At 44.8% G+C, this 27,209-nt stretch overlaps 1 protein-coding gene across 1 annotated transcript in view; it reads right to left on the bottom strand.

The window, feature by feature from the left end:
* The window catches only part of dnai1.2 (dynein, axonemal, intermediate chain 1, paralog 2), a 464,908-nt gene that overhangs the window by 422,667 nt on the left and 15,032 nt on the right, over positions 1 to 27,209 (bottom strand). Inside the window, exon 3 of the mRNA XM_085974010.1 lies at positions 5,213 to 5,311. Within this exon, the coding sequence (XP_085830136.1) occupies positions 5,213 to 5,311 (99 nt within the window). The remainder of the gene's footprint in view (positions 1 to 5,212; positions 5,312 to 27,209) is intronic.

Genomic DNA, 27,209 nt, shown 5'->3' with positions numbered 1-27,209 from the left:
GGACGCGATGGGCCGAAGGGCCTCTTTCTGTGCTGTATAACTCTATGACTCTATGACTCTTAGTCTGTTGTCGATTATATATGTAAACTACTTGATGGTCTTAACTATAGGCGTAACTGAGTTTAGATTTGTCTCCAATTCGATTTAATACATAATTCAAAGTCCTGTCTGGTTTCAAAATACAGTCTCTCTTCACAGAAACTGCAGCTTTGGTTTTGATTTCTCCACAAGCTGCCTTCGTTGCAGAGTCTAAGTTTTAAAATCTCACAGGCTTCCTGCCACGAGGCGCGGACGCCATTTTGGGTACCCTTTTTCATTAAAAATGTCCATGCAGGGTCCCTTTTCTTATTAATAACCTACGGGAAAATGTAGAAATTTTGCGAATCTTACACTCCCCTCAGCCTTGATGACCGATGGCGAAATGCTTGGAAGAACTGCCACATACGGAATGGATTCCTTAGAGAGGACACCACAGTACAACTTCAAGGATCAAACCTTCCTTGCAAACAGTGGACAACCATCAACCGCCTCAGAACCGGTCATGGTAGATGCTGCCACCTTCTCCATAGATGGAAGATTAAAGCATCCCCATCATGCGACTGTGGAGCTCCTAATCAGACCCTGGAGCACATCATTGAGCACTGCCCTCAGAGGAAATTCACAGGCAGCCGACAAGAAATCCATGCTGGTACACCAGAAGCTTTGGCCTGGATATCTGATTTAGATATTGACATTTGATTTACTTTGCTACTACCATACAAAATAAGAAGTGAACCAGACAATCGTAAAAACCCATCTGGTTTCATGGTTATCATTACTGATACTAGCTTTTTATTCCAGATTTATTACTTAACTGAATTTAAACTCCCCAACTGCCATGGTGGGATTTGAACTCACGTCTCCAGATCATTAGTCCATGTCTCTGGATTACTAGTCAAGTAACCTACATATTGCTCCTTCCATAATTTTCCTGTCCCTTGTAACGATGCTATAGCCTATAATATTTAGCTCCCAATCGTATATGAAGAATAACCACTTGGGAGAGTTATAAGAAGTTTAAATCCTGGCTGATGCTGAATTAGCCGATCTCACAACTGTGTGGTAATTGGAGGTGACTACATGGTCGAACATGCACCAAAACTCAATGTATGCTATCACAAATTTATAAATGAAGAATGGTCATTTTGGAGAAATACAAGAGTACTGCTAATGCCAATGGAATAATAGATACATAGATACATAGAAGATAGGAGCAGGAGTAGGCCATTCGGCCCTTCGAGCCTGCTCCGCCATTAAATGAGATCATGGCTGATCATCCAATTTCAGTACCCTGTCCCTGCCTTCTCCCCATATCCCTTGATCCCTTTAGCCTTAAGAAATATATCCAACTCTTTCTTGAATATATTTAATGAACTGGCCTCCACCGCCCTCTGTGGCAGAGAATTCAACAGGTTCACCACTCTCTGGGTGAAGAAATTCCTCCTCATTTCAGTCCTAAATGGCTTCCCCTTATCCTTAGACTATGACCCCTGGTTCTGGACTCCCCGGCCATCAGAAACATCCTTCCTGCATCTAGTCTGTCCAGGCCTGACAGAATTTTATAGGTTTCGATGAGATCCCCTCTCAATCTTCTAAACTCCAGTGAGTATAAGCCCAATCGACACAATCTCTCCTCATAAGTCATTCCTGCCATCCCAGGTATCAGCCTGGTGAATCTTCGCTGCACTCCTTCCATGGCAAGAACGTCCTTCCTCAGGTAAGGCGACCAAAACTGCACACAATACTCAAGGTGTGGTCTCACCAAGGCCCTGTACAACTGCAGCAAGACATCCTTGTTCTTGTACTCGAACCCTCTTGCTACGAAGGCCAACATACCATTTGCCTTCTTAACCGCCTGCTGCACCTGCATGCTTACCTTCAGCGACTTGTGTACAAGAACACCCAGGTCTCTTTGCACTTCCCCTTCTCCCAATCTATTACCATTCAAATAATAATCTGCCTTCCTGTTTTTGCCACCAAAGTGGATAACCTCACATTTATCCACATTATAGTGCATTTGCCATGTTTCTGCCCAATCACCCAACCTGTCCAAATCGTGCTGGAGTTTCACGACATCCTCCTCACAGCATACCCTCCCCCCCAGCTTTGTGTCGTCTGCAAATTTGGAGATATTACATCCAATTCCCTCGTCCAGATCATTAATATATATTGTGAACAGCTGGGGTCCTAGGACCGATTCTTGCGGTACCCCACTAGTCACTGCCTGCCACTCGGAAAACGACCCGTTTATTCCAACTCTTTGCTTTCTGTCCGCCAACCAGTTCTCTATCCAAGTCAATACCTTGCCCCCAATCCCATGTGCCTTAATTTTGCACGCTAATCTCTTATGCGGGACCCCATCGAAAGCCCTCTGAAAGTCCAAATACACCACATCCACTGGTTCTCCCCTATCCACTTTACCAGTTACATCCTCAAAAAATTCTAGATTAGTCAAGCATGATTTACCTTTTGTAAATCCATGTTGACTTTGTCCGATCCAGTCACTGCTTTCCAAGTGCTCTGCTATTACATCTTTTATAATGGACTCTAGCATTTTCCCCACTACCGATGTCAAGCTTACCGGTCTATAATTCCCCGCCTTTTCTCTACCACCTTTTTTGAATAGTGGGGTAACATTAGCTACCCGCCAATCCATGGGTACCGTTCCAGAGTCTATCGAGTTCTGGAAGATGACCAGCAATGCATCTACTATTTCTAGGGCCACTTCCTTAAGTACCCTGGGATGTAGATTATCAGGCCCTGGGGATTTATCGGCCTTCAGTCCCATCAATTTTCCTAACACCGTTCCCCTACAAATACTGATTTCTTTCAGTTCCACCCTTTCATCAGAGCCTATGTTCCCCGGCATCTCTGGGAAGTTATTTGTGTCCTCCTTTGTGAAGACAGAACCAAAATATGTATTTAGTTGGTCTGCCATTTGTTCCCCATTATAAATTCCCCCGATTCTGACTGCAAGGGACCTACGCTTGACTTCACCAATCTTTTTCTCTTCACATATCTATAAAAGCTTTTACAGTCAGTTTTTATGCTCTCTGCAAGCTTACTCTCATATTCTATTTTCCCTTTCTTAATTAATCCCTTTGTCCTCCTTTGTTGAATCCTAAACTGCTCCCAATCCTCAGGATTATTGCTTTTTCCGGCCAATTTATATGCCCTCTCCTGGGACCTTATGCTATCCCTAATTTCCCTTGTTAGCCACGGTTGGGTCACCTTTTTTGTTTTATTTTTATGCCAAACTGGGATGAACAAATTCTGTAGTTCATCCATTCGGTCTTTGAATGTTTGCCATTGCCTATCCACCGTCAACCCTTTAAGTGCCATTCCCCAATCAATCCTACCCAACTCGCTCCTCAGGCCATCATAGTTTCCTTTATTTAAATTGAGGACCCTAGTCTCCGAGTCAACTACTTCATTCTCCATCTTAATGAAGAATTCGATCATATTATGATCGCTCCGACCCAAGGGGCCTCTTACAACAAGATTGCTAATTAATCCTTTCTCGTTACATAATACCCAGTCTAAGATGGTCTGATCTCTGGTTGGTTCCTCGACATATTGGTCCAGGAAACCATCCCGTAAACGCTCCAGGAATTCCTCCTCCACAGTATTGTTACTCATTTGGTTGGCCCAATCTATATGCAGATTAAAGTCACCCATGATGACTGCTGTGCCCTTATTGCCCGCTTCTTTAATTTCTCTTTTAATGCCATCCCCAACCTCCGCCTTACTGTTTGGAGGTCTATAAACCACTCCCACTAACGTTTTTTTCCCCTTAGTATTTCTCAATTCTACCCATACAGATTCCACCTCATCAGAGCTAATATCCTTCATTACAATTGTGTTAATCCCTTCTTTAACCAGTAATGCTACCCCACCTCCCTTTCCTTTTTGCCTATCTTTCCTGAATATCGAATACCCCTGGATGTTGAGTTCCCAGTCCTGGCCTTCCTTGAGCCACGTTTCCGTAATCCCAACCAAATTGTATTTGTTTACTTCTATTTGCGCAGCCAATTCATCCACCTTATTACAAATGCTCCTCGCATTAAGACACAAAGCCTTCAGGCTTGTTTTTTTAACGCTCTTAGACCTATTAGAATTATTATTTACTGTGGCCATGTTTGATTTAAACCGTTGATTTCTCTGACTGCCACTTTTGTTTTTCTCCTTCCTATCTTTTGCTTTTATCCTCGTTTCCCTTTCCTCTGTCTCCCTGCTCAGGTTCCCAACCCCCTGCCATTTTAGTTTAAACCCTCCCCCACAGCACTAGCAAACACTCACCCTAGGACATTGGTTCCAGCCCTGCCCAGGTGCAAACCGTCCGGTTTGAACTGGTCCCACCTCCCCCAGAACAGGTTCCAATGTCCCAGGAACTTGAATCCCTCCCCCTGGCACCATTCCTCTAGCCCAGCAGGGTCAGAATAGAATCATACAATGGCTACAGCACAGGAGGCGGCCATTTGGCCCATCAAGCTCATGCCAGCCACTTATTGTCTTCAGAAAAAAAAGGATGAGGAGAAAAAATGTAAAGATTGGAGGAAGTAGAAATACTTCCTAACTGTGTATCCTTCAGCTCAAAGAATATATAAACACAGTAAGAATTACAGTGCATAGCAAACCTATAGCAAGTAAGTTATTAGAATATTGTGGCGGAGCCAAAGGACTCAGAGCATCTGTACATAATTCCTTTAACAGCATTGTAGTTATAACCTGTGTCTGTACCTTTAATTACTCTGTTTAACTGTACTATGTCTAGTTACCTTTACAGCGCGGTTTTAATGTGATGACATCATGCCGTTAGTCACGTGACCTCACAATGGCGGGAAGAACGTGATGACATCATGACGTCACCCAACGGACCAGCCCAACTGTCCTCGTGGAGTCCCCAGAGAGAACAGACCAACTGTCAACGTGTTCCAGCAGTTTCCAGTCTACACCAGTTTTAAACCAGTTTTGTTTCATTAAAATTCTTTGTTTTAATTGCCTGAGTCGAACTCAGTCTTTTCACTAGGAACCTCCGTTCCTACAATATAAATGTAATATTTAAATCATGTATTTTAAAGAAAGGTAAATGGTTTTGCACAATTTTAGATCAGCATATGCTCCAATGTTCCGTGGAATATACATTTAAATCACACCATGAGATGTTACTTACTAGCTCAGTAAGTTCTAGCTGATCAGCAGGTTTGACATGTAATCTTCCCAAATTCCACTCATCACCTCCGTCTCCCATCTCAGTTCCATCGTCGTCATCCTGTTATAGAATGACAGGTATTTAATTCCATGAGAAAAGCTTGTGCAATTTTTAGAAGCATTGAGTGACATGGCTCGATCAGCATACTCAGAAACTGAGAATATACGCAGTATCATAACAAAGTTCCTTCGAAAGAATGCACCATTATTCAAGTATTTACCCTGCAAATTTCCAAACTGCAGCCTCAAGTAGGCGATGGCCCAGTAATTCCGTTCCAAACGCGTGAGTACGGTCGGGGTACTCACGCGTCTGGCCGGAGGAAATGCCGGTTTTCAGCATGCACAGCGCATGCGGAGAAAACTGGCATTTCCAGTCCTCTGAACGAAGGGGTTCAGAGGCACAGCGCGTGCGACTGCACAGGCAGCGCTTGCGCAGTGAACTTCGTCGATTTCATTCATGGATTCAGTGAGGGTAAGTCCTTACAAGTTACACTTGAAAAAAGCATGTGTAAAGTTGCTCCAGAGGCTGCGGACGAAGATATATTTTATCGTGGAGCTTCTGAAAGGCAATATTTTTGTTTGGGAAAGGGAGGAAAGTTATTTTAAGAAATGCTGAGGTAAGTTTTAAAGTTTAAATTTTTTTTTTTTTATAAACGGGTTTTCAGTACTGTAGGTAGAAGGAGCAATTGTGGCTGTGTGAATTGAATGTGAAAATTAGTGTTCTAAAATGAGTAATGTAACATTTCCAACACTTTTAAGAAAGAAACTTTTCATCAGTAATAAGTAATTATGTATGTATGTCCGCATATATTCCTTTACGTATATGTATGTATGTTTTATATTCCTTTACTTATGTGTATGAATGTATGTTTTTAATTATGATTTTCTGAAAGTCATAATTAAATACATACATTCATACACATAAGTAAAGGAATATATACATACACGCAAAGGAATATATACAGACATACATACATAATTACTTAAAAGAATATATTACTGATGAAAAGTTTCTTTCTTAAAAATGTTGGAGTCATTTTTACATTTAATAAACACAGCAAATTCAATTCACATAACCACAATTGATCCTTCTACCTACAGTACTGAAACCCTGTTTTAAAAAACAAAAATAAACTTTAAAACTTACCTCAGCATTTCTTAAAATAACTTTCCTCCCTTTCCCAAACAAAAATATTGCCTTTCAGAAGCTCCACGATAAAAAATATCTTCCTCCGCAGCCTCTGGAGCAACTGTACTCATGCTTTTTTCATGTGTAAGTTGTAAGGACTTAACCTCACTGAAAGCATGAATGAAACCGGCGAATTTTACTGCGCACGATCTGCCTGTACAGTCGCACGCGTTCTGCCTCTGAACCCCTTCGTTCAGAGGACAGGAAATGCCGGTTTTCCCCGCATGCGCTGTACATGCTGAAAACCGGCATTTCCTCCGGCCAGACACGTGAGTACCCCGACCGTACTCGCGCGTTTGGAAGGGAATTACTGGGCCAACATTTTACATGTCAATAAAATGAAAAATTTAACAATTGCACGATTTGCCCCCTCGCATCTGCGGGTCCAAGGAGGTGCATTGCGCAAGAGGTCATCGTCGTACGTATCCTCACACTGTTCCCTTTCGGGAACTGTATGAAGTGGTGGAAGGATTTCTGGCCACGTTAACACTCCTTCCGTGACCATAACCATCTTCATACCAGCCATTAGGGTGGCTAGTCCTATGGCGCGAGGGTTTTACGGGCTCCCACAACCCATCCGAGGGGGGGGGGGCCACCCACACCCGCGGACGCAAGTATCCTGCTGGATGTCCACCCAGAATTTATAGTTGGAGCTCCGACTCCACTTGCCGGGACTGGCTGGAGCGGGGTTCAAAACCCTACTCCTTCTGGCCCAGCGGCGGGGATGCTTACCGCTACGCAAAAGGCCCACTCCGCGCAAAAGATGACACCTTTACGTTTCCTGCACCTTTTCCCTCCCAGTGACTGGAGCCCTATGCTGCCACTTGAAAGACCAAGCTATCATCTGTCCTTTTTGCGGCGCCTTGGACTTCTCATTGCCAATGATGAGCAGGCGCTGCACCTCCACCTCATTGAGGAGATTGCTGAGGTCATCATCAGTTCAATTGTGAGTTCTTTTAATGCCGTGAATTGTGCTCATTCCAGCCATTTCACTATGGAGAAGGACGATGTAGACATAGAAATAGGGCGGGGGGACTGTGATATGCTCGAACATATTAACATCGAGAGGGAGGAGGTATTGGCGGTTTTAGCTGGCCTAAAAATGGATAAATCCCCAGGCCCGGATGAAATGTATCCCAGGCTGCTGTGTGAGGCAAAGGAAGAGATTGCGGGGGCTCTAACACATATATTCAGGACCTCTCTGGCCACAGGGGATGTGCCAGAGGACTGGAGAACCGCTAATGTAGTACCATTATTCAAGAAGGGAAGTAGGGAAAAACCGGGGAACTACAGGTCAGTGAGCCTAACATCAGTGGTAGGAAAATTATTGGAAAAAATTCTGAGGGACAAAATTTGTCTCCACTTGGAGAGGCAAGGATTAATCAGGGATAGTCAACATGGCTTTGTCAAGGGAAGATCATGTCTGACTAATTTGATTGAATTTTTTGAGGGGGTGACTAGGTGTGTGGATGAGGGTAACGCAGTGGATGTGGTATACATGGATTTCAGTAAGGCCTTCGATAAAGTCCCGCATAGGAGACTGGTCAAGAAAGTAAGAGCCCATGGAATCCAGGGTGCCTTGGCACATTGGATACAAAACTGGCTTAGTGGCAGAAGGCAGAGGGTGATGGTGGAAGGCTGTTTTTGTGACTGGAAGCCTGTGTCCAGTGGGGTACCACAGGGATCGGTGCTGGGTCCCTTGCTGTTTGTGGTCTACATTAATGATTTGGATATGAATGTAAAAGGTATGATCAGTAAGTTCGCGGATGATACAAAAATTGGTGGGGTGGTAAATAGCGAGGAGGGTAGCCTCAGTCTGCAGGACGATATAGATGGGTTGGTCAGATGGGCGGAACAGTGGCAAATGGAATTTAACCCGGAAAAGTGCGAGGTGATGCACTTTGGGGGGACTAACAAGGCAAGGGAATACACAATGAATGGTAAGACCCTAGGCAAGACGGAGGGTCAGAGGGATCTGGGTGTGCAAGTACACAGATCCCTGAAGGCGGCGGAACAGGTGGATAAGGTGGTAAAAAAGGCATATGGGATACTTGCCTTCATTAGCCGAGGCATTGAATATAAGAGGAAGGAGGTTATGATGGAGCTGTATAAAACACTGGTTAGGCCACAGCTGGAATACTGTGTGCAGTTCTGGTCGCCACACTACAGGAAGGATGTGATCGCGTTGGAGAGGGTGCAGAGGAGGTTCACCAGGATGTTACCAGGGCTGGAGCGCTTCAGCTATGAAGAGAGACTGGGCAGATTGGGTTTGTTTTCCTTGGAGCAGAGGAGGCTGAGGGGGGACATGATTGAGGTGTACAAAATTATGAGGGGCATAGATAGGATGGATGCTGAGGAGCTTTTTCCCTTAGTAGAGGGGTCAATAACTAGGGGGCATAGATTCAAGGTAAAGGGCGGGAGGTTTAGAGGGGATTTGAGAAAGAACATTTTCACCCAGAGGGTGGTTGGAGTCTGGAACTCACTGCCTGAAAGGGTTGTGGAGGCAGGAACCCTCACAACATTTAAGAAGCATTTGGATGAGCACTTGAAATGCCACAGCATACAAGGCTACGGACCAAATGCTGGAATATGGGATTAGATTAGACAGGGCTTGATGGCCGGCGCGGACACGATGGGCCGAAGGGCCTCTATCCGTGCTGTATAACTCTATGACTCTATGACTCTATGACGTTGCTAATCTGAGTGGGCCTTTGACGTAGCGGTAGCATCCCCGCCACTGGGCCACACCGCATAGGGTTTCGAACCCCGCTCCAGACAGTCCCGGCAAGTGGAGTCGGAGCTCCGGCTCTAAATTCTGGGTAGACATCCAGTGGGATATTTGCGTCCGTGGGTGTGGGTGGCGCCCCCCCCTCGTATAGGTTGTGGGAGCCCGTAAAACCCTCCCGCCACAGGACTAACCACCCTAATGGCTGGTACAAAGATGGTTACGGTCACGGAAGGAGCGTTAATCACGGCCAGAAATCCTTCCACCACTTCATACCGTTCCCCAAAGGGAACAGTGTGAAGACACGTACGACGACGACGTTGCTAATTAAATAAATGGAATGAAAAAAATGCTTTCAGGGCTTTTAAAAGTCCTGAAATCGCTTTAATTCTGTTTAAAACTACTTCAGATTCTTCAAAGTAATTTAAACGTTTTTAAAAGTTTATAAAAGTTAACAAAAGCTTCTTAAAAATACAAAAAACCTATTGAAAATGCTGCTCTACATGTAATAATGCTTTGCAGCTTGTGAGAAGCATTGGGGGCGTGTCCTTTTAAAATGAGACATCAAGGGGCGTGTCTCACTTGCACAGCGCGCTCCAGGCTTCATGCTGGCTGCACTCCTGGGCGGCGTGACGTCAGACGCTGCCCGGGAGTCAACATTTTAAAACAGCAATTCCAGGCGTCCCTGAAGCTCAACGGCCGGCGCGTCGGGTAAGTGCATATCGGGGGCTTGCACGCGCGGCATGCCCCCGACCCGAATTACTGCCCCAATATAACTTCCAAAATACACTAACCATATGACATCACAACATGTTTCACACCACAGCCTCAAACTACTACAACAACAACTTGCTTTTATATATTGTCCTTAACGTAGAAAAATGTCCCAAGGAGCTTCGCTGAAATGTAATCAAAAAAGAAAATGGACGCAAGCCAAAAATTGAGATATTAGGAGGTGATCAAAAGCTTAGAGGGGGAGGGGGTTATGGAGGAAATGTCAAAACTTGGGGCCCAGGCAGCTAAATGCAGGGCTGCCAATCATGATACAATGGTGGGTGGGGGGGAAATGCACAAGAGGCCAGAGTCAAAGGAATAGAGAGTTCGAGGAGTTGTGGCACTGGAGGAGTTTACAGATGTAGAGATCACTTTTTTATGGCGACATGGTTCTCGTTGTTGGTCAGCTCCACCGCTGTGCCCGGTCCCTGACAGGTGTCAGGGCCTGGGCAGGGCCGGGACCGAGGTCCTAGGGGGAGTGTTTGCTAGTGCTGTGTGGGAGGGTTTAAACTAAAATGGCAGGGGGTTGGGAACCTGAGCAGGGAGACAGAGGAAAGGGAAACGAGGATAAAAGCAAAAGATAGGAAGGAGAAAAACAAAAGTGGCAGTCAGAGAAATCAATGGTTTAAATCAAACATGGCCACAGTAAATAATAATTCTAATAGGTCTAAGAGCATTAAAAAAACAAGCCTGAAGGCTTTGTGTCTTAATGCGAGGAGCATTCGTAATAAGGTGGATGAATTAGCTGCGCAAATAGAGGTAAACGAATATGATTTGATTGGGATTATGGAAACATGGCTCTAGGGTGGCCAAGGCTGGGAACACAACATCCAGGGGTATATAATATTCAGGAAACATAGGCAAAAAGGAAAGGGAGGTGGGGTAGCATTGCTGGTTAAAGAAGGGATTAACACAATTGTAAGGAAGGATATTAGCTCTGATGATGTGGAATCTGTATGGGTAGAACTGAGAAATACCAAGGGGCAGAAAACGTTAGTGGGAGTGGTATATAGACCTCCAAACAGTAATGCGGAGGTTGGGGATGGCATTAAAAGGGAAATTAGAGAAGCGTGCAATAAGGGCACAGCAGTCATCATGGGTGACTTCAATCTACATATAGATTGGGCTAACCAAATTAGTAACAATACTGTGGAGGAGGAATTGCTGGAGTGTTTATGGGATGGTTTCCTGGACCAATATGTCGAGGAACCAACCAGAGATCAGGCCATCTTAGACTGGGTATTATGTAACAAGAAAGCATTAATTAGCAATCTTGTTGTACGAAGTCCCTTGGGTCGGAGCGATCATAATATGATAGAATTTTTCATTAAGATGGAGAATGAAGTACTTGACTCAGAGACTAGGGTCCAGAATTTAAATAAAGGAAACTACAATGGTCTGAGGCGCGAGTTGGGTAGGATTGATTGGGGAATGTCACTCAAAGGGTTGACGGTGGATAGGCAATGGCAAACATTCAAAGACCGCATGGATGAACTACAGAATTTGTTCATCCCAGTTTGGCATACAAATAAAACAAAAAAGGTGACTCAACCGTGGCTAACAAGGGAAATTAGGGATAGCATAAGATCCAAGGAGAGGACATATAAATTGGCCACAAAAGGCAGTAAACCTGAGGATTGGGAGCAGTTTAGGATTCAACAACGGAGGACAAAGGGATTAATTAAGAAGGGGAAAATAGAAAATGAGAGTAAGCTTGCAGGGAATATAAAAACTGACTGTAAAAGCTTTTATAGATATGTGAAGAGAAAAAGATTGGTGAAGTCAAGCGTAGGTCCCTTGCAGTCAGAATCGGGGGAATTTATAATGGGGAACAAAGAAATGGCAAACCAAGTAAATACATATTTTGGTTCTGTCTTCACAGAGGAGGACACAAATAACCTCCCAGAGACGTCGGGGAGCATAGGGTCTGATGAAAGGGAGGAACTGAAAGAAATCAGTATTTGTAGGGAAATGGTGTTAGGGAAATTGATGGGATTGAAGGCCGATAAATCCCCAGGGCCTGATAATCTACATCCTAGGGTACTTAAGGAAGTGGCCCTAGAAATAGTGGATGCATTGCTGATCATCTTCCAACATTCGATGGAATCTGGAACAGTACCCATGGATTGGAGGGTAGCTAAAGTTACTCCACTATTCAAAAAAGGTGGTAGAGAAAAAACGGGGAATTACAGACCGGTAAGCCTAACATCGGTAGCGGGGAAAATGCTGGAGTCCATTATAAAAGATGTAATAGCATAGCACTTGGAAAACAGTGACAGGATCGGACAAAGTCAACATGGGTTTACAAAAGGTAAATCGTGCTTGACTAACCGACTGGAATTTTTTGAGGATGTAACTGGTAAAATAGATAAAGGAGAACCAGTGGATGTGGTGTATTTGGACTTTCAGAAGGCTTTCGATAAGGTTCCGCATAAGAGATTAGCGTGTAAAGTTAAGGCACATGGGATTGGGGGCAAGGTATTGACTTGGATAGAGAACTAGTTGGCAGACAGAAAGCAAAGAGTTGGAATAAACGAGTCGTTTTCCGAGTGGCAGGCAGTGACTAGTGGGGTACCCCAGGGATCGGTCCTTGGACCCCAGCTTTTCACAATATATATTAATGATCTAGACAAGGGAACTAGATGTAATATCTCCAAATTTGCAGACGACACAAAGCTGGGTGGGAGTGTGTGCTGTGAGGAGGATGCCGAGAAACTCCAGGATGATTTGGAGAGGTTGGGTGATTGGGCAGAAGCATGGCAGATGCAATATAACGCGGATAAATGTGAGGTTATCCACTTTGGTGTCAAAAACAGGGAGGCAGATTATTATCTGAATGGCAATAGATTGGGAGAAGGGGAAGTGCAACGAGACCTGGGTGCCCTTGTGCACCAGTCGCTGAAGGTAAGCATGCAGGTGCAGCAGGCGGTTAAGAAGGCAAATGGTATGTTGGCCTTCGTAGCAAGAGGGTTTGAGTACAGGAAAAAGGATGTCTTGCTCCAGTTGTACAGGGCCTTGGTGAGACCACACCTTGAGTATTGTGTGCAGTTTTGGTCGCCTTATCTGAGGAAGGATGTTCTTGCCATGGAAGGAGTTCAGCGAAGATTCACCAGGCTGATACCTGGGATGGCAGGAATGATGTATGAGGAGAGATTGAGTCAATTGCAGGAAGGATGTTCCCAATGGTCAGGGAGTCCAGAACCAGGGGTCACAGTCTAAGGGTAAGGGGTAGGCCATTTATGACAGAAATGAGGAGGAATTTCTTCACCCAGAGAGTGGTGAACCTGTGGAATTCTCTCCAACACAAGGCAGTTGAGGCCAATTCACTAAATATATTCAAGAAAGAGTTGGATATATTTCTTAAGGCTAAAGGGATCAAGAGGTATGTGGAGAAAGCAGGGACCAGGTACTGAATTTGGATGATCAGCCATGATCGCATTGAATGGCGGAGCAGGCTCAAGGGGCCGAATGGCCTACTCCTGCTCCTATCTTCTATGTTTCAATGTCTATGTCATGAGCCATATCTGGAATGGATAGCACTTCTTGCCCAGTGATCAGCCTGTAATTTGACGGCCTAGCTAGAAAAACGGCACAGAGGACTGGCGCAGAATGAATATGTCATGACTGCTGCCAGGATACTGAGCAGACATGCATAATGCACTACGTGTGGCCGCAAAGCAGCTGACCGTTGAGACAGTTTAATCCTTATGATTGATAATGTTGCTAGGCTGGTGATAGAATCATAAACTGGTTTCAACACAGACGAAGGCCATTCGGCCCATCGAGCCCGTGCCAGCTCTCTGCAAGAGCACTTCAGCTGGTTCCACTCCCCCGCTCTTTCCCCGTAGCCCTACAATTTTTTTTCCTTCAGGTACTTTACAATACCCTTTTGAAAGCCACGATTGAATCTGCCTCCACCACCCTTTCAGGCAGTGCATTCCTTTTCTAACCACTCGCTGCGTAAAAAAGCTTCTCCATATGTCACTCCTTTGGTTCTTTTGCCAATCACCTTAAATCTGTGTCCTCTGGTTCTCGACCCTTCCGCTAATGGGAACAGTTTTTCTCTATCTACTCTGTCCAGACCCCTCATGATTCTGAACACCTCTATCAAATCTCCTCACAACCTTCTCTGCTCTAAGGAGAACAACACCAGCTTCTCCAGTCTATCCACATAACTGAAGTCCCTCATTCCTGGAACCATTCTTGTGAATCTTTTCTGCACCCTCACTAAGGCCTTCACATAATTCCTAAAGTGCAGTGCCCAGAATTGGACACAATACTCCAGTTGAGGCCGAAACAATGTTTTATAAAGATTGATAATAACTTCCTTGCTTTTGTACTCTATGGGCTCGATTTTGCCATTGGGGGCGGGCTGGGGCGTGTCAGGTGGTCGTCATGTCAGGATCCCGACTCCAATGTGAAGTGGGACAAAAGTGCGATTTTGCCCTAATTGGGCACTTGATTTCCAGTGTGTGGAAACCCCTGGCCCAATGAGCCTTTTCATACAGAAAGTCGCTTCCGATGACGTAACCGATGCTGCTGGCTTTAAAGCCTGCAAGCAGTCTTGCTTCTTTTACAGCCTTTAAACTTTATGCCCATTGTTCTGAGTGCTTCCTTCAGCAATTATGTCCACCAGTAGACCAAAGTGTGCTGCAAGATTCGATGAGGCCTCCCTCCAAGCTCTGCTGGAGGGAGCAAGAACAAATATGGAGGTGCTCTTCCCCTCCTCAGGGAGGAAAAAGCCTCCCCAGCAGACTAAAACTGTGCAGCTGCAAGTGGCCCAGGAGGTCAACTCAATCTCTATGTGCCTCAGAACCTGGCTGCAGTGCAGGAAGAGGTTTCATGACCTTCTCCGCACAGGAAAAGTGAGTATGACTTTCCCATCACCCTCAATCTGATCCCCATTGCCTCTCCTCACCAGCACTCTGCTTTGCCAACCTCTTCCTCCAGATCCCACTTGACCCTTACATCCCTGCACCCTTACCCATTCCCTCTCTCTCTATGGTCACATTCACTTAACTATTCTGCCATGCAGCCCTCACACTCCCTATCACGGTGATGCAATGACAACAACTTACAACACACAGGGAGGGCCCTTTGTCTCCTTCTGAGCATCTATGCTACGGATTCTCTACACTCACTCCTTCATTCTCACTCAAACTCCACTTGTGTCCCTCATTGCAGGGAAAGAGAGCCCACAATAAGAGGGAAAGAGCGAGGACAGGAGGAGGGCCACCCTCAGTAGCCCAGTTCACCACTTCGGAGGAGGCGGCCTGGAGATCGCCAGACTGGAGGACGATTCGCAAGTGGGGGACGGACAGACGGGCGCATCACAGCAAGCTGGTGACAGAATAGTTTTGCATCACTCTCATTGACATTGCATGAGTCACTGATAATGATCCTGATGCTCTAACAGATTGACTTATAATCATCTGCACAATTCAATGTGCATGCAACCTTTACCTCACATCTCTAACTCTTTCCTTTATTCCCTCACAGGACCATCGACAGCCCCCATCCCCACTGTCCAGGAGGAAGGGCCTGAGCCTTAGGACTCCTCAGAGGAAGCTGTAACCTCTGAGGGCACAGCATCAGCAGAATTCAGCGCACCCAGCACCAGCACAGACACTCACACCTTGGTGGGACCTTCGCAAGATAGAGTAGTGTTGTCACCTGGTGTATCACAGCTCACAAGTGAGCATCAGCAGATGGTGGAGACAGGGACAGCAGTGGAGAGTCCTCATCGGAGGGCGCAGAACTCTGCCAGCTTGGCTCAGCTGCATGTCGACCCTGTGCTTCCAGGCCCATCCAGAAGGAGAGCGGTGCTGGAACTCCAGGAACAGGTGCAGGAGTCTCTGGCAGCATTTATCTCCAAGGTCGTTGCGGGTGTGGAGCAAATGGAGGAGTCCATCGCGAACATGAGCAGAGTGGAGGCATTGACGCATGAAAGCATCACCACGGAAAGGATGGCAACCTCCGTGGAAAGGATGGCAACCTCCGTGGTAAAGCTGGCTACCGTAGAGGAGAGAATGGCTATGGTAGAGGAGACGATGGCTACAGCCATGGAGGAGCTTAGTCACCAGGGTATTCAAAACATGGTCATTGTTCAGAATAGACTGACATCTCTTGAGGAGCGATGGTCAGCTATTGAGCATAGAAACCAGACCTTCATGGAAGTCCTCTGCAGTAGGACTTCCAGTGCATAAACGGGTCCTCATAGACCCCCTGAAGTGCAGCAGGGTGCTGTCAAGCCACTTGCTAGCACTGAAGTGGGGCTGACCCATGAGAGGGATGTTGGTGGCAGACAACAAGGAAGTGGGGGCGCCTCTCCAAGTGCTCACACGACCATGCCACTGCAAAGCCCTCGGTCAGAGCCCCACCAGAGTCCTCACCCAACTGAGATGGGCGTCCCAGCCCCTGCATAGCCGCAGGAGCAGCAGACTGTTGCCGAGCCCTCACACATTCGCAAACCCAGAGGACAGCCACCAAAGGAGCAGCAAGAAAGTGAGCAAGGGGCCTCCACATCTGCTGAAGTCACAGGGGAAGCACCAGGTAGGAGCACGTGTAAGAGGAAGATAAAGCACAAGTAGTCACAAGGGTAGTCATTTGGGTGTTCTGTTGTATTGCTTTTTGACAAGCCATCCTTGAATTGTTATGATAAACAGATTTGATGGCAAACTGTTGAAGTTGTGGCCAGTGTCATTTTGCAAATGGGAATTCCACATTGAGGGCTTAGGGCAACCTGCAATTGTCAGTATGGTGGTCAGAGTGATAGGAATCCGCAGGTTCTTGTCCATTGTCGCTGCTCTGGTAAGAAGGTGTGAGGCAAAAGTGTTTGATTGTGCAGGCTAAGCAAATCTGGCCAACATGAGTGCGTCCCTTGCATCCCGGGCAGCAATGTGGTCACCCGCTGGTGCCTTCTGACCTGTGCAGCTTCAGGTGGGTGAGCAGCCGTTTGGCGCTCCTGTTGTCGCTCCTGCTGTTGGTGGTGCTGCTGTTCAGGGTAATGCTGCTGCCGCGGCTGGTCTTCGTCCAAATCTAATGTCCAGGAGGAAAGGAAATAAATGGTTCCCTTGCTTCTGGTATATACCTCAGTTGAGGAAGCACTCAGTCAAGGTGGGGAAGAGGGGTTTGCCAGAAAGTCATACGGGAGGTGGGTGTCAGGCTCCAAAAGTCCACAACAATGAGTAGGCCTACTAAAAGTTCCCGCAGGCCTGAGACAACAAAGTTCTGCCACCTGCAAATGATCATTGGTGATAACTCCTTTTTAATGGTGGAGCTGCAGCTGTTAGTAAACAATCCACTTGTGAGGCCACCAGGATTAACTGGCGTGTTCCAGAGGAGACGTACAGGACAGGGGAAATGTGTTAAAATCAGAAAGGCCTCTCAAAATGGGATTATAGAGGCAATTAACTGGTTGTTAAGGGCCTTACGGGCCTATCCCACCTCTTGGAGGCGGGATGGAAATGGGGTGTGAAACATAGAAGATAGGAGCAGGAGTAGGCCATTCGGCTCCTCAAGCCTGTTCCGCCATTTAATGAGATCATGGCTGATCATCCAAATTCAGTACCCTGTCCCTGCTTTCTCCCCATATCCCTTGATCTCTTTAGCCTTAAGAAATATATCTCACTCCTTCTAGAATATATTTAATGAATTGGCCTTAACTGCCTTGTGTTGTGGAGAATTTCACAGGTTCACCACTCTCTGGGTGAAGAAATTCCTCCTCATCTCAATCCTAAATGGCTTACCGCTTTTCCTTAGACTGTGACTCCTGGTTCTGGACTCCCCCGCCATCAGGAACATCCTTCCTGCATCTAGTCTGTCTAGTCCTGTTAGAATTTTATAAGTTCCAATGAGATCCCCTCTCATTCTTCTAAACTCTAGCGAATATAAGCCTAATCGACCCAATCTCTCCTCATACGTCATTCCTGCCATCCCAGGTATCAGTCTGGTGAATATTCGCTGCACTCTCTCCATGGCAAGAACATCCTGCCTCAGATAAGGCGACCAAAACTGCACACAATACTCAAGGTGTGGTCTCACCAAGGCCCTGTACAACTGCAGCAAGACATCCTTGCTCCTGTACTCGAATCCTCTCACTATGAAGGCCAACATACCATTTGCCTTCTTAACCGCCTGCTGCACCTGCATGCTTACCTTCAGCGACTGGTGCACAAGGACACCCAGGTCTCGTTGCACTTCCCCTTTTCCCAATCTATTGCCGTTCAGATAATAATCTGTCTTCCTGTTTTTGCCACCGAAGTGGATAACCTCGCATTTATCCACATTATAAAGGAAACTCTCTTTTAACCGGCACCTAAATATCCGGAAAGCTCTCTTAATCGGCAAAATTCAGGAGTAGGTTTAGGCACATTTTTCTATATATTAGAGGCCGTGTAACCGGGGTTCCTGCACCTGTGGCCATGCAACAGGGACTCCTGGATCTGTAGCCATGTAACCGGAACTCCTGCACAAGTGCCGTGTAACTGGGGCTCCTGCACCTGTGGCCATGTACAGGGCTCTCGTACCTTGGTAAGTATACATCTCTGTAATCCGGACTTTTTGATCAACCGGCACCACGCCGGTCCCGTCGGTGCCAGATAAAAAAAGAGTTTCCTGTACTGCACTTGCCATGCATCTGCCCAATCACCCAACATGTCCAAATCATACTGGAGTTTCTCTGCATCCTACTCACAGCACACATGACCACCCAGCTTTGTGTCGTCTGCAAACTTGGAGATATTACATCTAGTTCCCTCGTCTAAATCATTTATATATATTGTGAATAGCTGGGGTCCTAGCACCGATCCCTGTGGTACCCCACTAGTCACTGCCTGCCACTCGGAAAAAGACCCTTTTATTCCAACTCTTTGCTTCCTGTCTGCCAACCAGTTCTCTACCCAAGACAGTACCTTACCCCCAATCCCATGTGCTTTAACTTTGCACGCTAATCTCTTATGCGGGACCTTATCGAAAGCCTTCTGAAAGTCCAAATACACCACATCCACTGGTTCTCCCTTATCTATTCTACCAGTTACATCCTCAAAAAATTCCAGTAGATTAGTCAAGCATGATTTATCTTTTGTAAATCCATGTTGACTTTGTCCGATCCTGTCACTGTTTTCCAAGTGCTCTGCTATTACATCTTTTATAATGGACTCTAGCATTTCCCCACTACCGATGTCAGCCTTACCGGTCTTTCATTCCCCGTTTTCTCTCTACCACCTTTTTTAAATAGTGGGGTTACATTAGCTATCCTCCAATCCATGGGAACTGTTCCAGAGTCTATAGAATTTTGGAAGATGACCAGCAATGCATCTACTATTTCTAGGGCCACTTCCTTAAATACCCTAGGATGTAGATTATCAGGCCCTGGGGATTTATCGGCCTTCAATCTCGTCAATTTCCCTAACACCATTTCTCTACAAATACTGATTTCATTCAATTCCTCCCTCTCATAAGACCCTATGTTCCCCGACATCTCTGGGAGGTTATCTGTGTCCTCCTTTGTGAAGACAGAACCAAAGTATGTATTTAATTGGTCTGCCATTTCTTTGTTCCCCATTATAAATTCCCCTGATTCTGACTGCAAGGGACCTATGCTTGACTTCACCAATCTTTTTCTCTTCACATATCTATAGAAGCTTTTACAGTCAGTTTTTATGTTCCCTGCAAGCTTACTCTCATAATCTATTTTCCCCCTCTTAATTAATCCCTTTGTCCTCCTTTGCTGAATCCAAAACTGCTCCCAATCCTCAGGTTTGCTGCTTTTTCTGGCCAAATTATATGTCCTCTCCTTGGATCTTATGCTATCCCTAATTTCCCTTGTTAGCCACGGTTGAGTCACCTTTTTTGTTTTATTTTTATGCCAAACTGGGATGAACAAATTCTGTAGTTCATCCATGCGATCTTTAAATGTTTGCCATTGCCTATCTACCATCAGCCCTTTAAGTAACGTTCCCCAATCCATCCTAGCCAACTCGTGCCTCATACCATCATAGTTTCCTTTATTTAAATTCAGGACCCTCGTCTCTGAGTCAACTGCTTCACTCTCCATTTTAATGAAGAATTCTATCATATTATGATCGCTCCTCTCCAAGGGGCCTCGCACAACAAAGGTTGCTAATTAATCCTTTCTCATTACATAATACCCAGTCTAAGATGGCCTGATCTCTAGTTGGTTCCATGAATGTGGGAAAATTGCTCAGAGGCCGGATGGAGGTGGGATCGGACCCATCCACCATTGTTTGCGATTTTGACAACTCACACGCCTCCAAACCCACCTCCTCGGGCCTGGTAAAATTGAGCCCTATGCCTCTAATTATGAAGCCCAGGATCCCGTATGCTTTTTTAACCGCTTTCTCAACCTGCCCTGCCACCTTCAACGATTTGTGCATATATCCCCCCAGGTCTCTCTGTTCATGCACCTCCTTTAGAATTGTACCCTTTAGTTTATATTGCCTCTCTTCGTTCTTCCTACCAAAATGTATCACTTCGCACTTTCCTGCACTAAATTTCATCTGCCACGTGTCCATCCATTCCACCAGCCTGTCTATGTGCTCTTGAAGTCTATCACTATCCTCCTCACTGTTCACTATACTTCCAAGTTTTGTGTCAGCTGCAAATTTTGAAATTGTGCCCTGTACACCCAAGTCCAAGTCATTAATATATATCAAGAAAAGCAGTGGTCCTAGTACCAACCCCTGGGGAACACCACTGTATAACTTCCTCCAGACTGAAAACAACCGTTCACCACTACTCTGTTTCCTGTCACTTAGCGAAATTCGTATCCATGCTGCCACTGTCCCTTTTATTCCATGGGCTTCAACTTTGCTGGTAAGCCTATTATGTGGCACTTTATCAAACGCATTTTGGAAGTCCATGTACAGCACATCAACCGCATTGCCCTCATCAACCCTCTCTGTTAACTCATCAAAAAACTCAATCAAGTTAGTTAAACACGATTTGCCTTTAACAAATCCATGCTGGCTTTCCTTAATTAATCCACACTTGCCCAAGTGACAGTTAATTTTGTCCCGGATGATCATTTCTAAAAGCTTCCCCACTACCGAGGTTAAATTGACAGGCCTGTAGTTGCTGGGTTTATCCTTACACTCTTTTTTGAACAATGGTGTTACATTTGCAATTCTCCAGTCCTCTGGCATCACCCCCATATCTAAGGAGGATTGGAAGATTTTGGCCAGTACCTCCACGATTTCCACCTTAACTTCCCTCAGCATCCTAGGATGCATCCCATCCGGTCCTGGTGACTTATCTACTTTAAGTACAGCCAGTCTTTATAGTACCTCCTCTTTATCAATTTTTATCCCATCCAGTATCTCTACTACCTCCTCTTTCACTATGACTTTGGCAGCATCTTCTTCCTTGGTGAAGACAGATGCAAAGTACTCATTTAGTACCTCAGCCATGCCCTCTGCCTCCATGCGTAGGTCTCCTTTTTGGTCCCTAGTCAGCCCCATCCCTCCTCTTACTACCCGTTTGCTATTTCTATGCCTATAGATGACTTTTGAATTCCCTTTTATGTTAGCTGCCAATCTATTTTCATACCCTCTCTTTGCTCCTCTTATTTTCTTTTTCAATTCCCCTCAGAACATTCATATTCAGCCTGATTCTCACTTGTATTCTCAACCTGACATCTGTCATATGCGCTCTTTGTCTGCTTCATCATACTCTCTCTCTTTTGGCATCCAGGTAGCTCTGACTTTGGTTGCCTTACCTTTCCCCCTCGTGGGAATGTACCTCGACTGTACCCGAACCATCTCCTCTTTAAAGGCAGCCCATTGTTTGATTACAGTTTTGCCTGCCAACCTTTGATTCTAATTTACTCGGACCAGATCCGTTCTCAACCCATTGAAATTGGCCTTCCTCCAATTAAGTATTTTTACTCTAGATTGCTCCCTGTCCTTTTCCATAGCTAATCTAAACCTTATGATACTATGATCACTGTTCCCTAAATGTTCCCCTACTGACACTTGCTCCACTTGACCCACCTCATTCCCTAGAATGAAAGCCAGCATTGACGCTGTGGAAGTACAGTTTCTCACTTAGACACAAAATGGCTTCCTAGGCATAGAATAAAAACTCAAATGGCCGACAGCATGATTCACTAATCAGTTTCAAGGGGTTGAGACAATTAAGGAATGCAACATACGTACTCCTTATCTGTGACAAGCTTAACAAGGAGCCTCGTTTACCAAACAAATAGCCAAGGACAGGATAAGGTAAACATCGGCCCACAGGCTCAGTTGGTACAGTGGGAGAACAGAAGGATCCCATAATAAAGGATTAATTAATCATATCTCAAGGTATTTCTGTTCATTATTCTAACGAAGCCTGGAATACGTTGTTCCAATAATTCGCAAGGTCTGTGCCTTTGTAATCAGGTATGATTCAATACTATCTCATGTGGCATAGAAAGCCTGTTTGTCTCTGTACTGTATAAATGTGTTACAACTTCTGTTTTACTTCGAAGAGGTCTGATGTAGCCTTTGACCACACAACCCTTCCCTTGCAAGCAAATAAAGCCTGTCTTTGACGATACTTTGTGTTTAAGAGTCTTACTCGGGAGTCGAGACTTCGACAACGCCTTCCTCATTGGACTGGAAAAGTACTGATCAAGAAAGTTCTCCTGAACGCACTTCAGAAATTCTTCCACCTCTCTGCCCTTTACACTATTACTATCCCAGTCTATATTAGCATTGTTGAAGTCCTCCATTATCACTACTCAAAAGTTAACATAAGAACATAAGAAATAGGAGCAGGAGTAGGCCAATCGGCCCCTCGAGCCTGCTCCGCCATTCAATAAGATCATGGCTGATCTGATCCTAACCGCCAATCTACTATCACAGGACCATCTCCTGAATCTAACAGAATTAGACACATGAAATAGGAGCAGGATCAGGCTACACGGCCCCTGGGCCCGCTCCGCTACCCACAGGGCCATGACCGATCCGAACCTAGACTCATGTCCAAATTCCTGCCTGCTCCCCGTAACCCTTAATTCCCTTTACTTCTAGGAAACTGTCTATTTCTGTTTTAAATTTATGTAATGATGTAGCTTCTACAGCTTTTTGGGGCAGCATATTCCATGGACCTACCACCGTCTGAGTGAAGTAGTTCCTCCTCATCTCAGTTTTGAAAGAGCAGCCCCTTATTCTAAGACTATGCCCCCTAATTCTAGTTTCACCCATCATCGGGAACATCCTCCCCGCATCCACCCGATCCAACCCCTTCACAATCTTATATGTTTCAATAAGATCGCCTCTCATTCTTCTGAACTCCAATGAGTAGAGTCCCAATCTACTCAACCTCTCCTCATATGTCCATCCCCTCATCCCCGGGATTAACCGAGTGAACCTTCTTTGTATTGACTCGAGAGCAAGTATGTCTTTTCTTAAGTATGGACACCAAAACTGTATGCAGTATTCCAGGTGCGGTCTCACCAATACCTTGTACAACTGAAGCAATACCTCCCTATTTTTATATTCTATCCCCCTAGCAATGAAAGCCAACATTCCATTGGCCTTCTTAATCACTTGCTGCACCTGCATACTAACCTTTTGAGTTTCGTGCACCAGGACTCCCAGATCCCTTTGTACTTCAGTACTTTCCAGTTTCTTGCCATTAAGATAATAATTTGCTCTACGATTTTTCCTGCCAAAGTGCATAACCTCACACTTTCCAGTATTGTATTCCATCTGCCAAATCTCTGCCCATTTACTTAGCCTGTCGATGTCCCCTTGCAGGTTTTTTATGTCCTCCTCACTCACTACTTTCCCTCCCATCTTAGTATCATCTGCAAACTTTGATATGTTACACTCGGTCCCCTCCTCCAAATCGTTAATATAGATTGTAAAGAGTTGGGGACCCAGCACTGACCCCTGCAGAACACCACTAGTTACTGATTGCCAGTCTGAGAATGAACCATTTATCCCAACTCTCTGCCTTCTGTTAGATAGCCAATCCTCTATCCATGCCAGAATATTACCCCCAATCCCGTGATTTTTTATCTTAAGCAATAATCTTTTGTGTGGCACCTTGTCAAATGCCTTTTGGAAGTCTAAATACACTACGTCCATTGGTTCCCCTTTATCCACCCTATATGTTACTTCCTCAAAGAACTCCAGCAAATTTGTCAAACATGACTTCCCCTTCATAAAACCATGCTGACTTTGTCCTATTAAATTATGATTATCCAAATGTCCTGTTACTGTCTCCTTAATAATGGACTCCAACATTTTACCTACCACAGATGTTAGGCTAACCGGTCTATAGTTTCCAGCCTTCTGTCTACTGCCCTTTTTAAATAAGGGTGTTACATTAGCAGTTTTCCAGTCTGCCGGGACCTTTGCTGAGTCCAGGGAGTTTTGGAAAATTATTACCAATGCATCCACAATCCCTACCACCACTTCCCTCAAGACCCTAGGATGTAAGCCATCAGGTCCAGGTGATTTATCCGCCTTGAATCCCATTATTTTACCGAGTACCACTTCCTTAGTGATTTTGATCGTGTTTAGCTCCTCCCCCCCTATAGCCCCCTGTTTGTCCAGTGTTGGGATATTCTTAGTGTCCTCTACTGTAAAGACTGATAGAAAGTATTCATTCAGTGTTTTTGCCATCTCCATATTTCCCACCATTAATTTCCCGGTCTCATCCTCTAAGGGACCAACATTTACTTTAGCCACCCTTTTTCTTTTTATATAACTATAAAAACTCTTACTATCTGTTTTTATATTTTTTGCTAATTTACTTTCATAATCTATCTTCCCTTTCTTAATCAATCTTTTTGTTATTTTTTGCTGTCTTTTAAAGTTTTCCCAATCCTCTATCCTCCCACTAGATTTGGCTACCTTATATGCCCTTGTTTTTAGTCGAATACTATCCTTAATTTCTTTACTTAGCCACAGATGGCTGTCTTTTCTTTTACACCCTTTTCTTTTCAGTGGAATATATTTTTTTTGGAAGTTGTAAAATAACTCCTTAAATGTACACCACTGATCATGTATCGTCTTACCCTTTAATCTATTTTCCCAATCCACTCTACTCAATTCCGCTCTCATACCTTCATAGTCTCCTTTATTCAAGCTTAGCATGCTTGTTTGAGATCCAACCTTCTCACCCTCTAATTGAATATGGAATTCAACCATGTTATGGTAACTCATTCCAAGGGGATCCTTTACTCGGACATTTTTAATTAATCCTGTCTCGTTGCACAGGACCAGATCTAAGGTTGCTTGTCCCCTGGTCGGTTCAGTTACATACTGCTCAAGAAACCCATCCCTAATACACTCAATGAACTCATCCTCAAGGCAGCCCTGCCCAGTTTGATTTGTCCAATTAATATGATAGTTAAAATCCCCCATAATTATAGATGTTCCCTTATTACAAGCCTCAACTATTTCCTGATTGATACTCCGTCCAACCGAGTTGCAACTGTTCGGAGGCCTATAGACTACGCCCACTAGTGTTTTTTTCCCCTTATTATTCCTTATCTCCACCCAAACTGTTTCATTATCCTGATCTTTTGACCCAATATCATTTCTCTGTATTACAGTGATTCCTTCCTTTATTAACATAGCCACCCCACCTCCCCTTCCTTCCTGCCTGATCGTTAAATAACCTGGTATGTTTAATTCCCAAGCATTGTCACCTTGCAGCCATGTTTCTGTAATGGCCACAAGATCATACCCATATGTAGTTATTTGTGCCATTAACTCGTCTATTTTGTTACGAATGCTACGTGCATTCAGATAGAGAACTTTCAAATATGTTTTGTGACACTTAGTTCCTGCTTTTGCCCTTTTTATTACTTTACCTTTTACTCCATATCTTCTGCCCCTTCCTGACACACTCTGGTTTTTAATTTCCCCACTGCTACCTAAGTCTATGACCTTCTCTGTTGTTATTTTTATTATTTGCTCTCTAGGAACCTCCCCCCCACTAGTTAGTTTAAAGCCCTCTTGCACCTCTCTGTAATTTCCCTGCAAATTTGCTCCTCTATATCCTTCCCACTAGTTGGTGGCCTACAGAATACACCTAGTAGTGTAATGGCACCTCTATTGTTTCTTAACTCTAACCAAATAGATTCTGTCCTTGACCCCTCCAGGACATCCTCTCTCTCCAGCACTGTAATATTCTCCTTAATCAATACTGCCACCGATCTCTTTTCTTTCCTGAACACCTTATATCCAGGAATATTTAGTACCCAATCCTGCCCTTTCTGGAGCCAGGTCTCCATTATCACCACATCATATTCCCATGTGGTTATTTGCATCTGCAGCTCACCAACCTTTTTTACCACGCTTTGTGCATTTACACACATGCAATATAGACTCTGGAACAGTTCCCATGGATTGGAGGGTAGCTAATGTAGCCCCACTATTTAAAAAAGGTGGTAGAGAAAAAACGGGGAATTATAGACCGGTAAGCCTGACATCAGTAGTGGGGAAAATGCTAGAGTCCATTATAAAAGATGTAATAGCAGAGCACTTGGAAAACAGTGACAGAATCGGACAAAGTCAACATGGATTTACACAAGGTAAATCATGCTTGACTAATCTACTGGAATTTGAGGAGGTAACTGGTAGAATAGATAAGGGAGAAACAGTGGATGTGGTGTATTTGGACTTTCAAAAGGCTTTCAATACAGTCCCGCATAAGAGACTAGCGTGCAAAGTTAAAGCACATGGGATTGGGGGTAAGGTACTGACTTGGATAGAAAACTGGTTGGCAGACAGGAAGCAAAGAGTTGGAATAAATGGGTCTTTTTCCGAGTGGAAGGCAGTTACTAGTGGGGTACTGCAGGGATCGGTACTAGGACCCCATTTATTCACAATGGCCCAGAAATTCGGGTCCCCACGGGTGAGTATGCGCGCGGTGTACTCACCCGTAGGGCCAACGAAAGTGCCGGTTTCGTGCATGCATTGCGCATGCGCGGGAAACCGGAACTTCCGTTCCCTTAAAGGAAGGGGTTCACAGGTCGAACGCGTGCGCCGGAGAGGCAGCGCATGCGCCTGGAACTTACGTTTTTTTTGCCGGTTTCTCCGGGAGGGTAAGTCTCCAGCAGTTACACTTTTAAAAAGCAAGCGAAAGGCCTGCTTTTAACAAGGTAAGTGGTGAAATAATTAAAATTAAAACATTTTTTCCACAGGTTTATTATTTTTAAATACTTTAAAGAAAGTATTTAAAAGAAAGCCCCGTTAGAAAATGTAATTAACTTTTTCAAAAATTTAAATTGTTTAAAATAGTTAT

This window comes from Somniosus microcephalus, chromosome 2 (genome assembly GCF_052327205.1).
Source record: "Somniosus microcephalus isolate GS21.2 chromosome 2, FLI_Smic_1.0, whole genome shotgun sequence".
Classification (NCBI taxonomy): Eukaryota; Metazoa; Chordata; class Chondrichthyes; order Squaliformes; family Somniosidae; genus Somniosus; species Somniosus microcephalus.
Note: the sequence above shows the minus strand (reverse complement) of the source record. Positions and strands in the feature narration are given on the sequence as shown.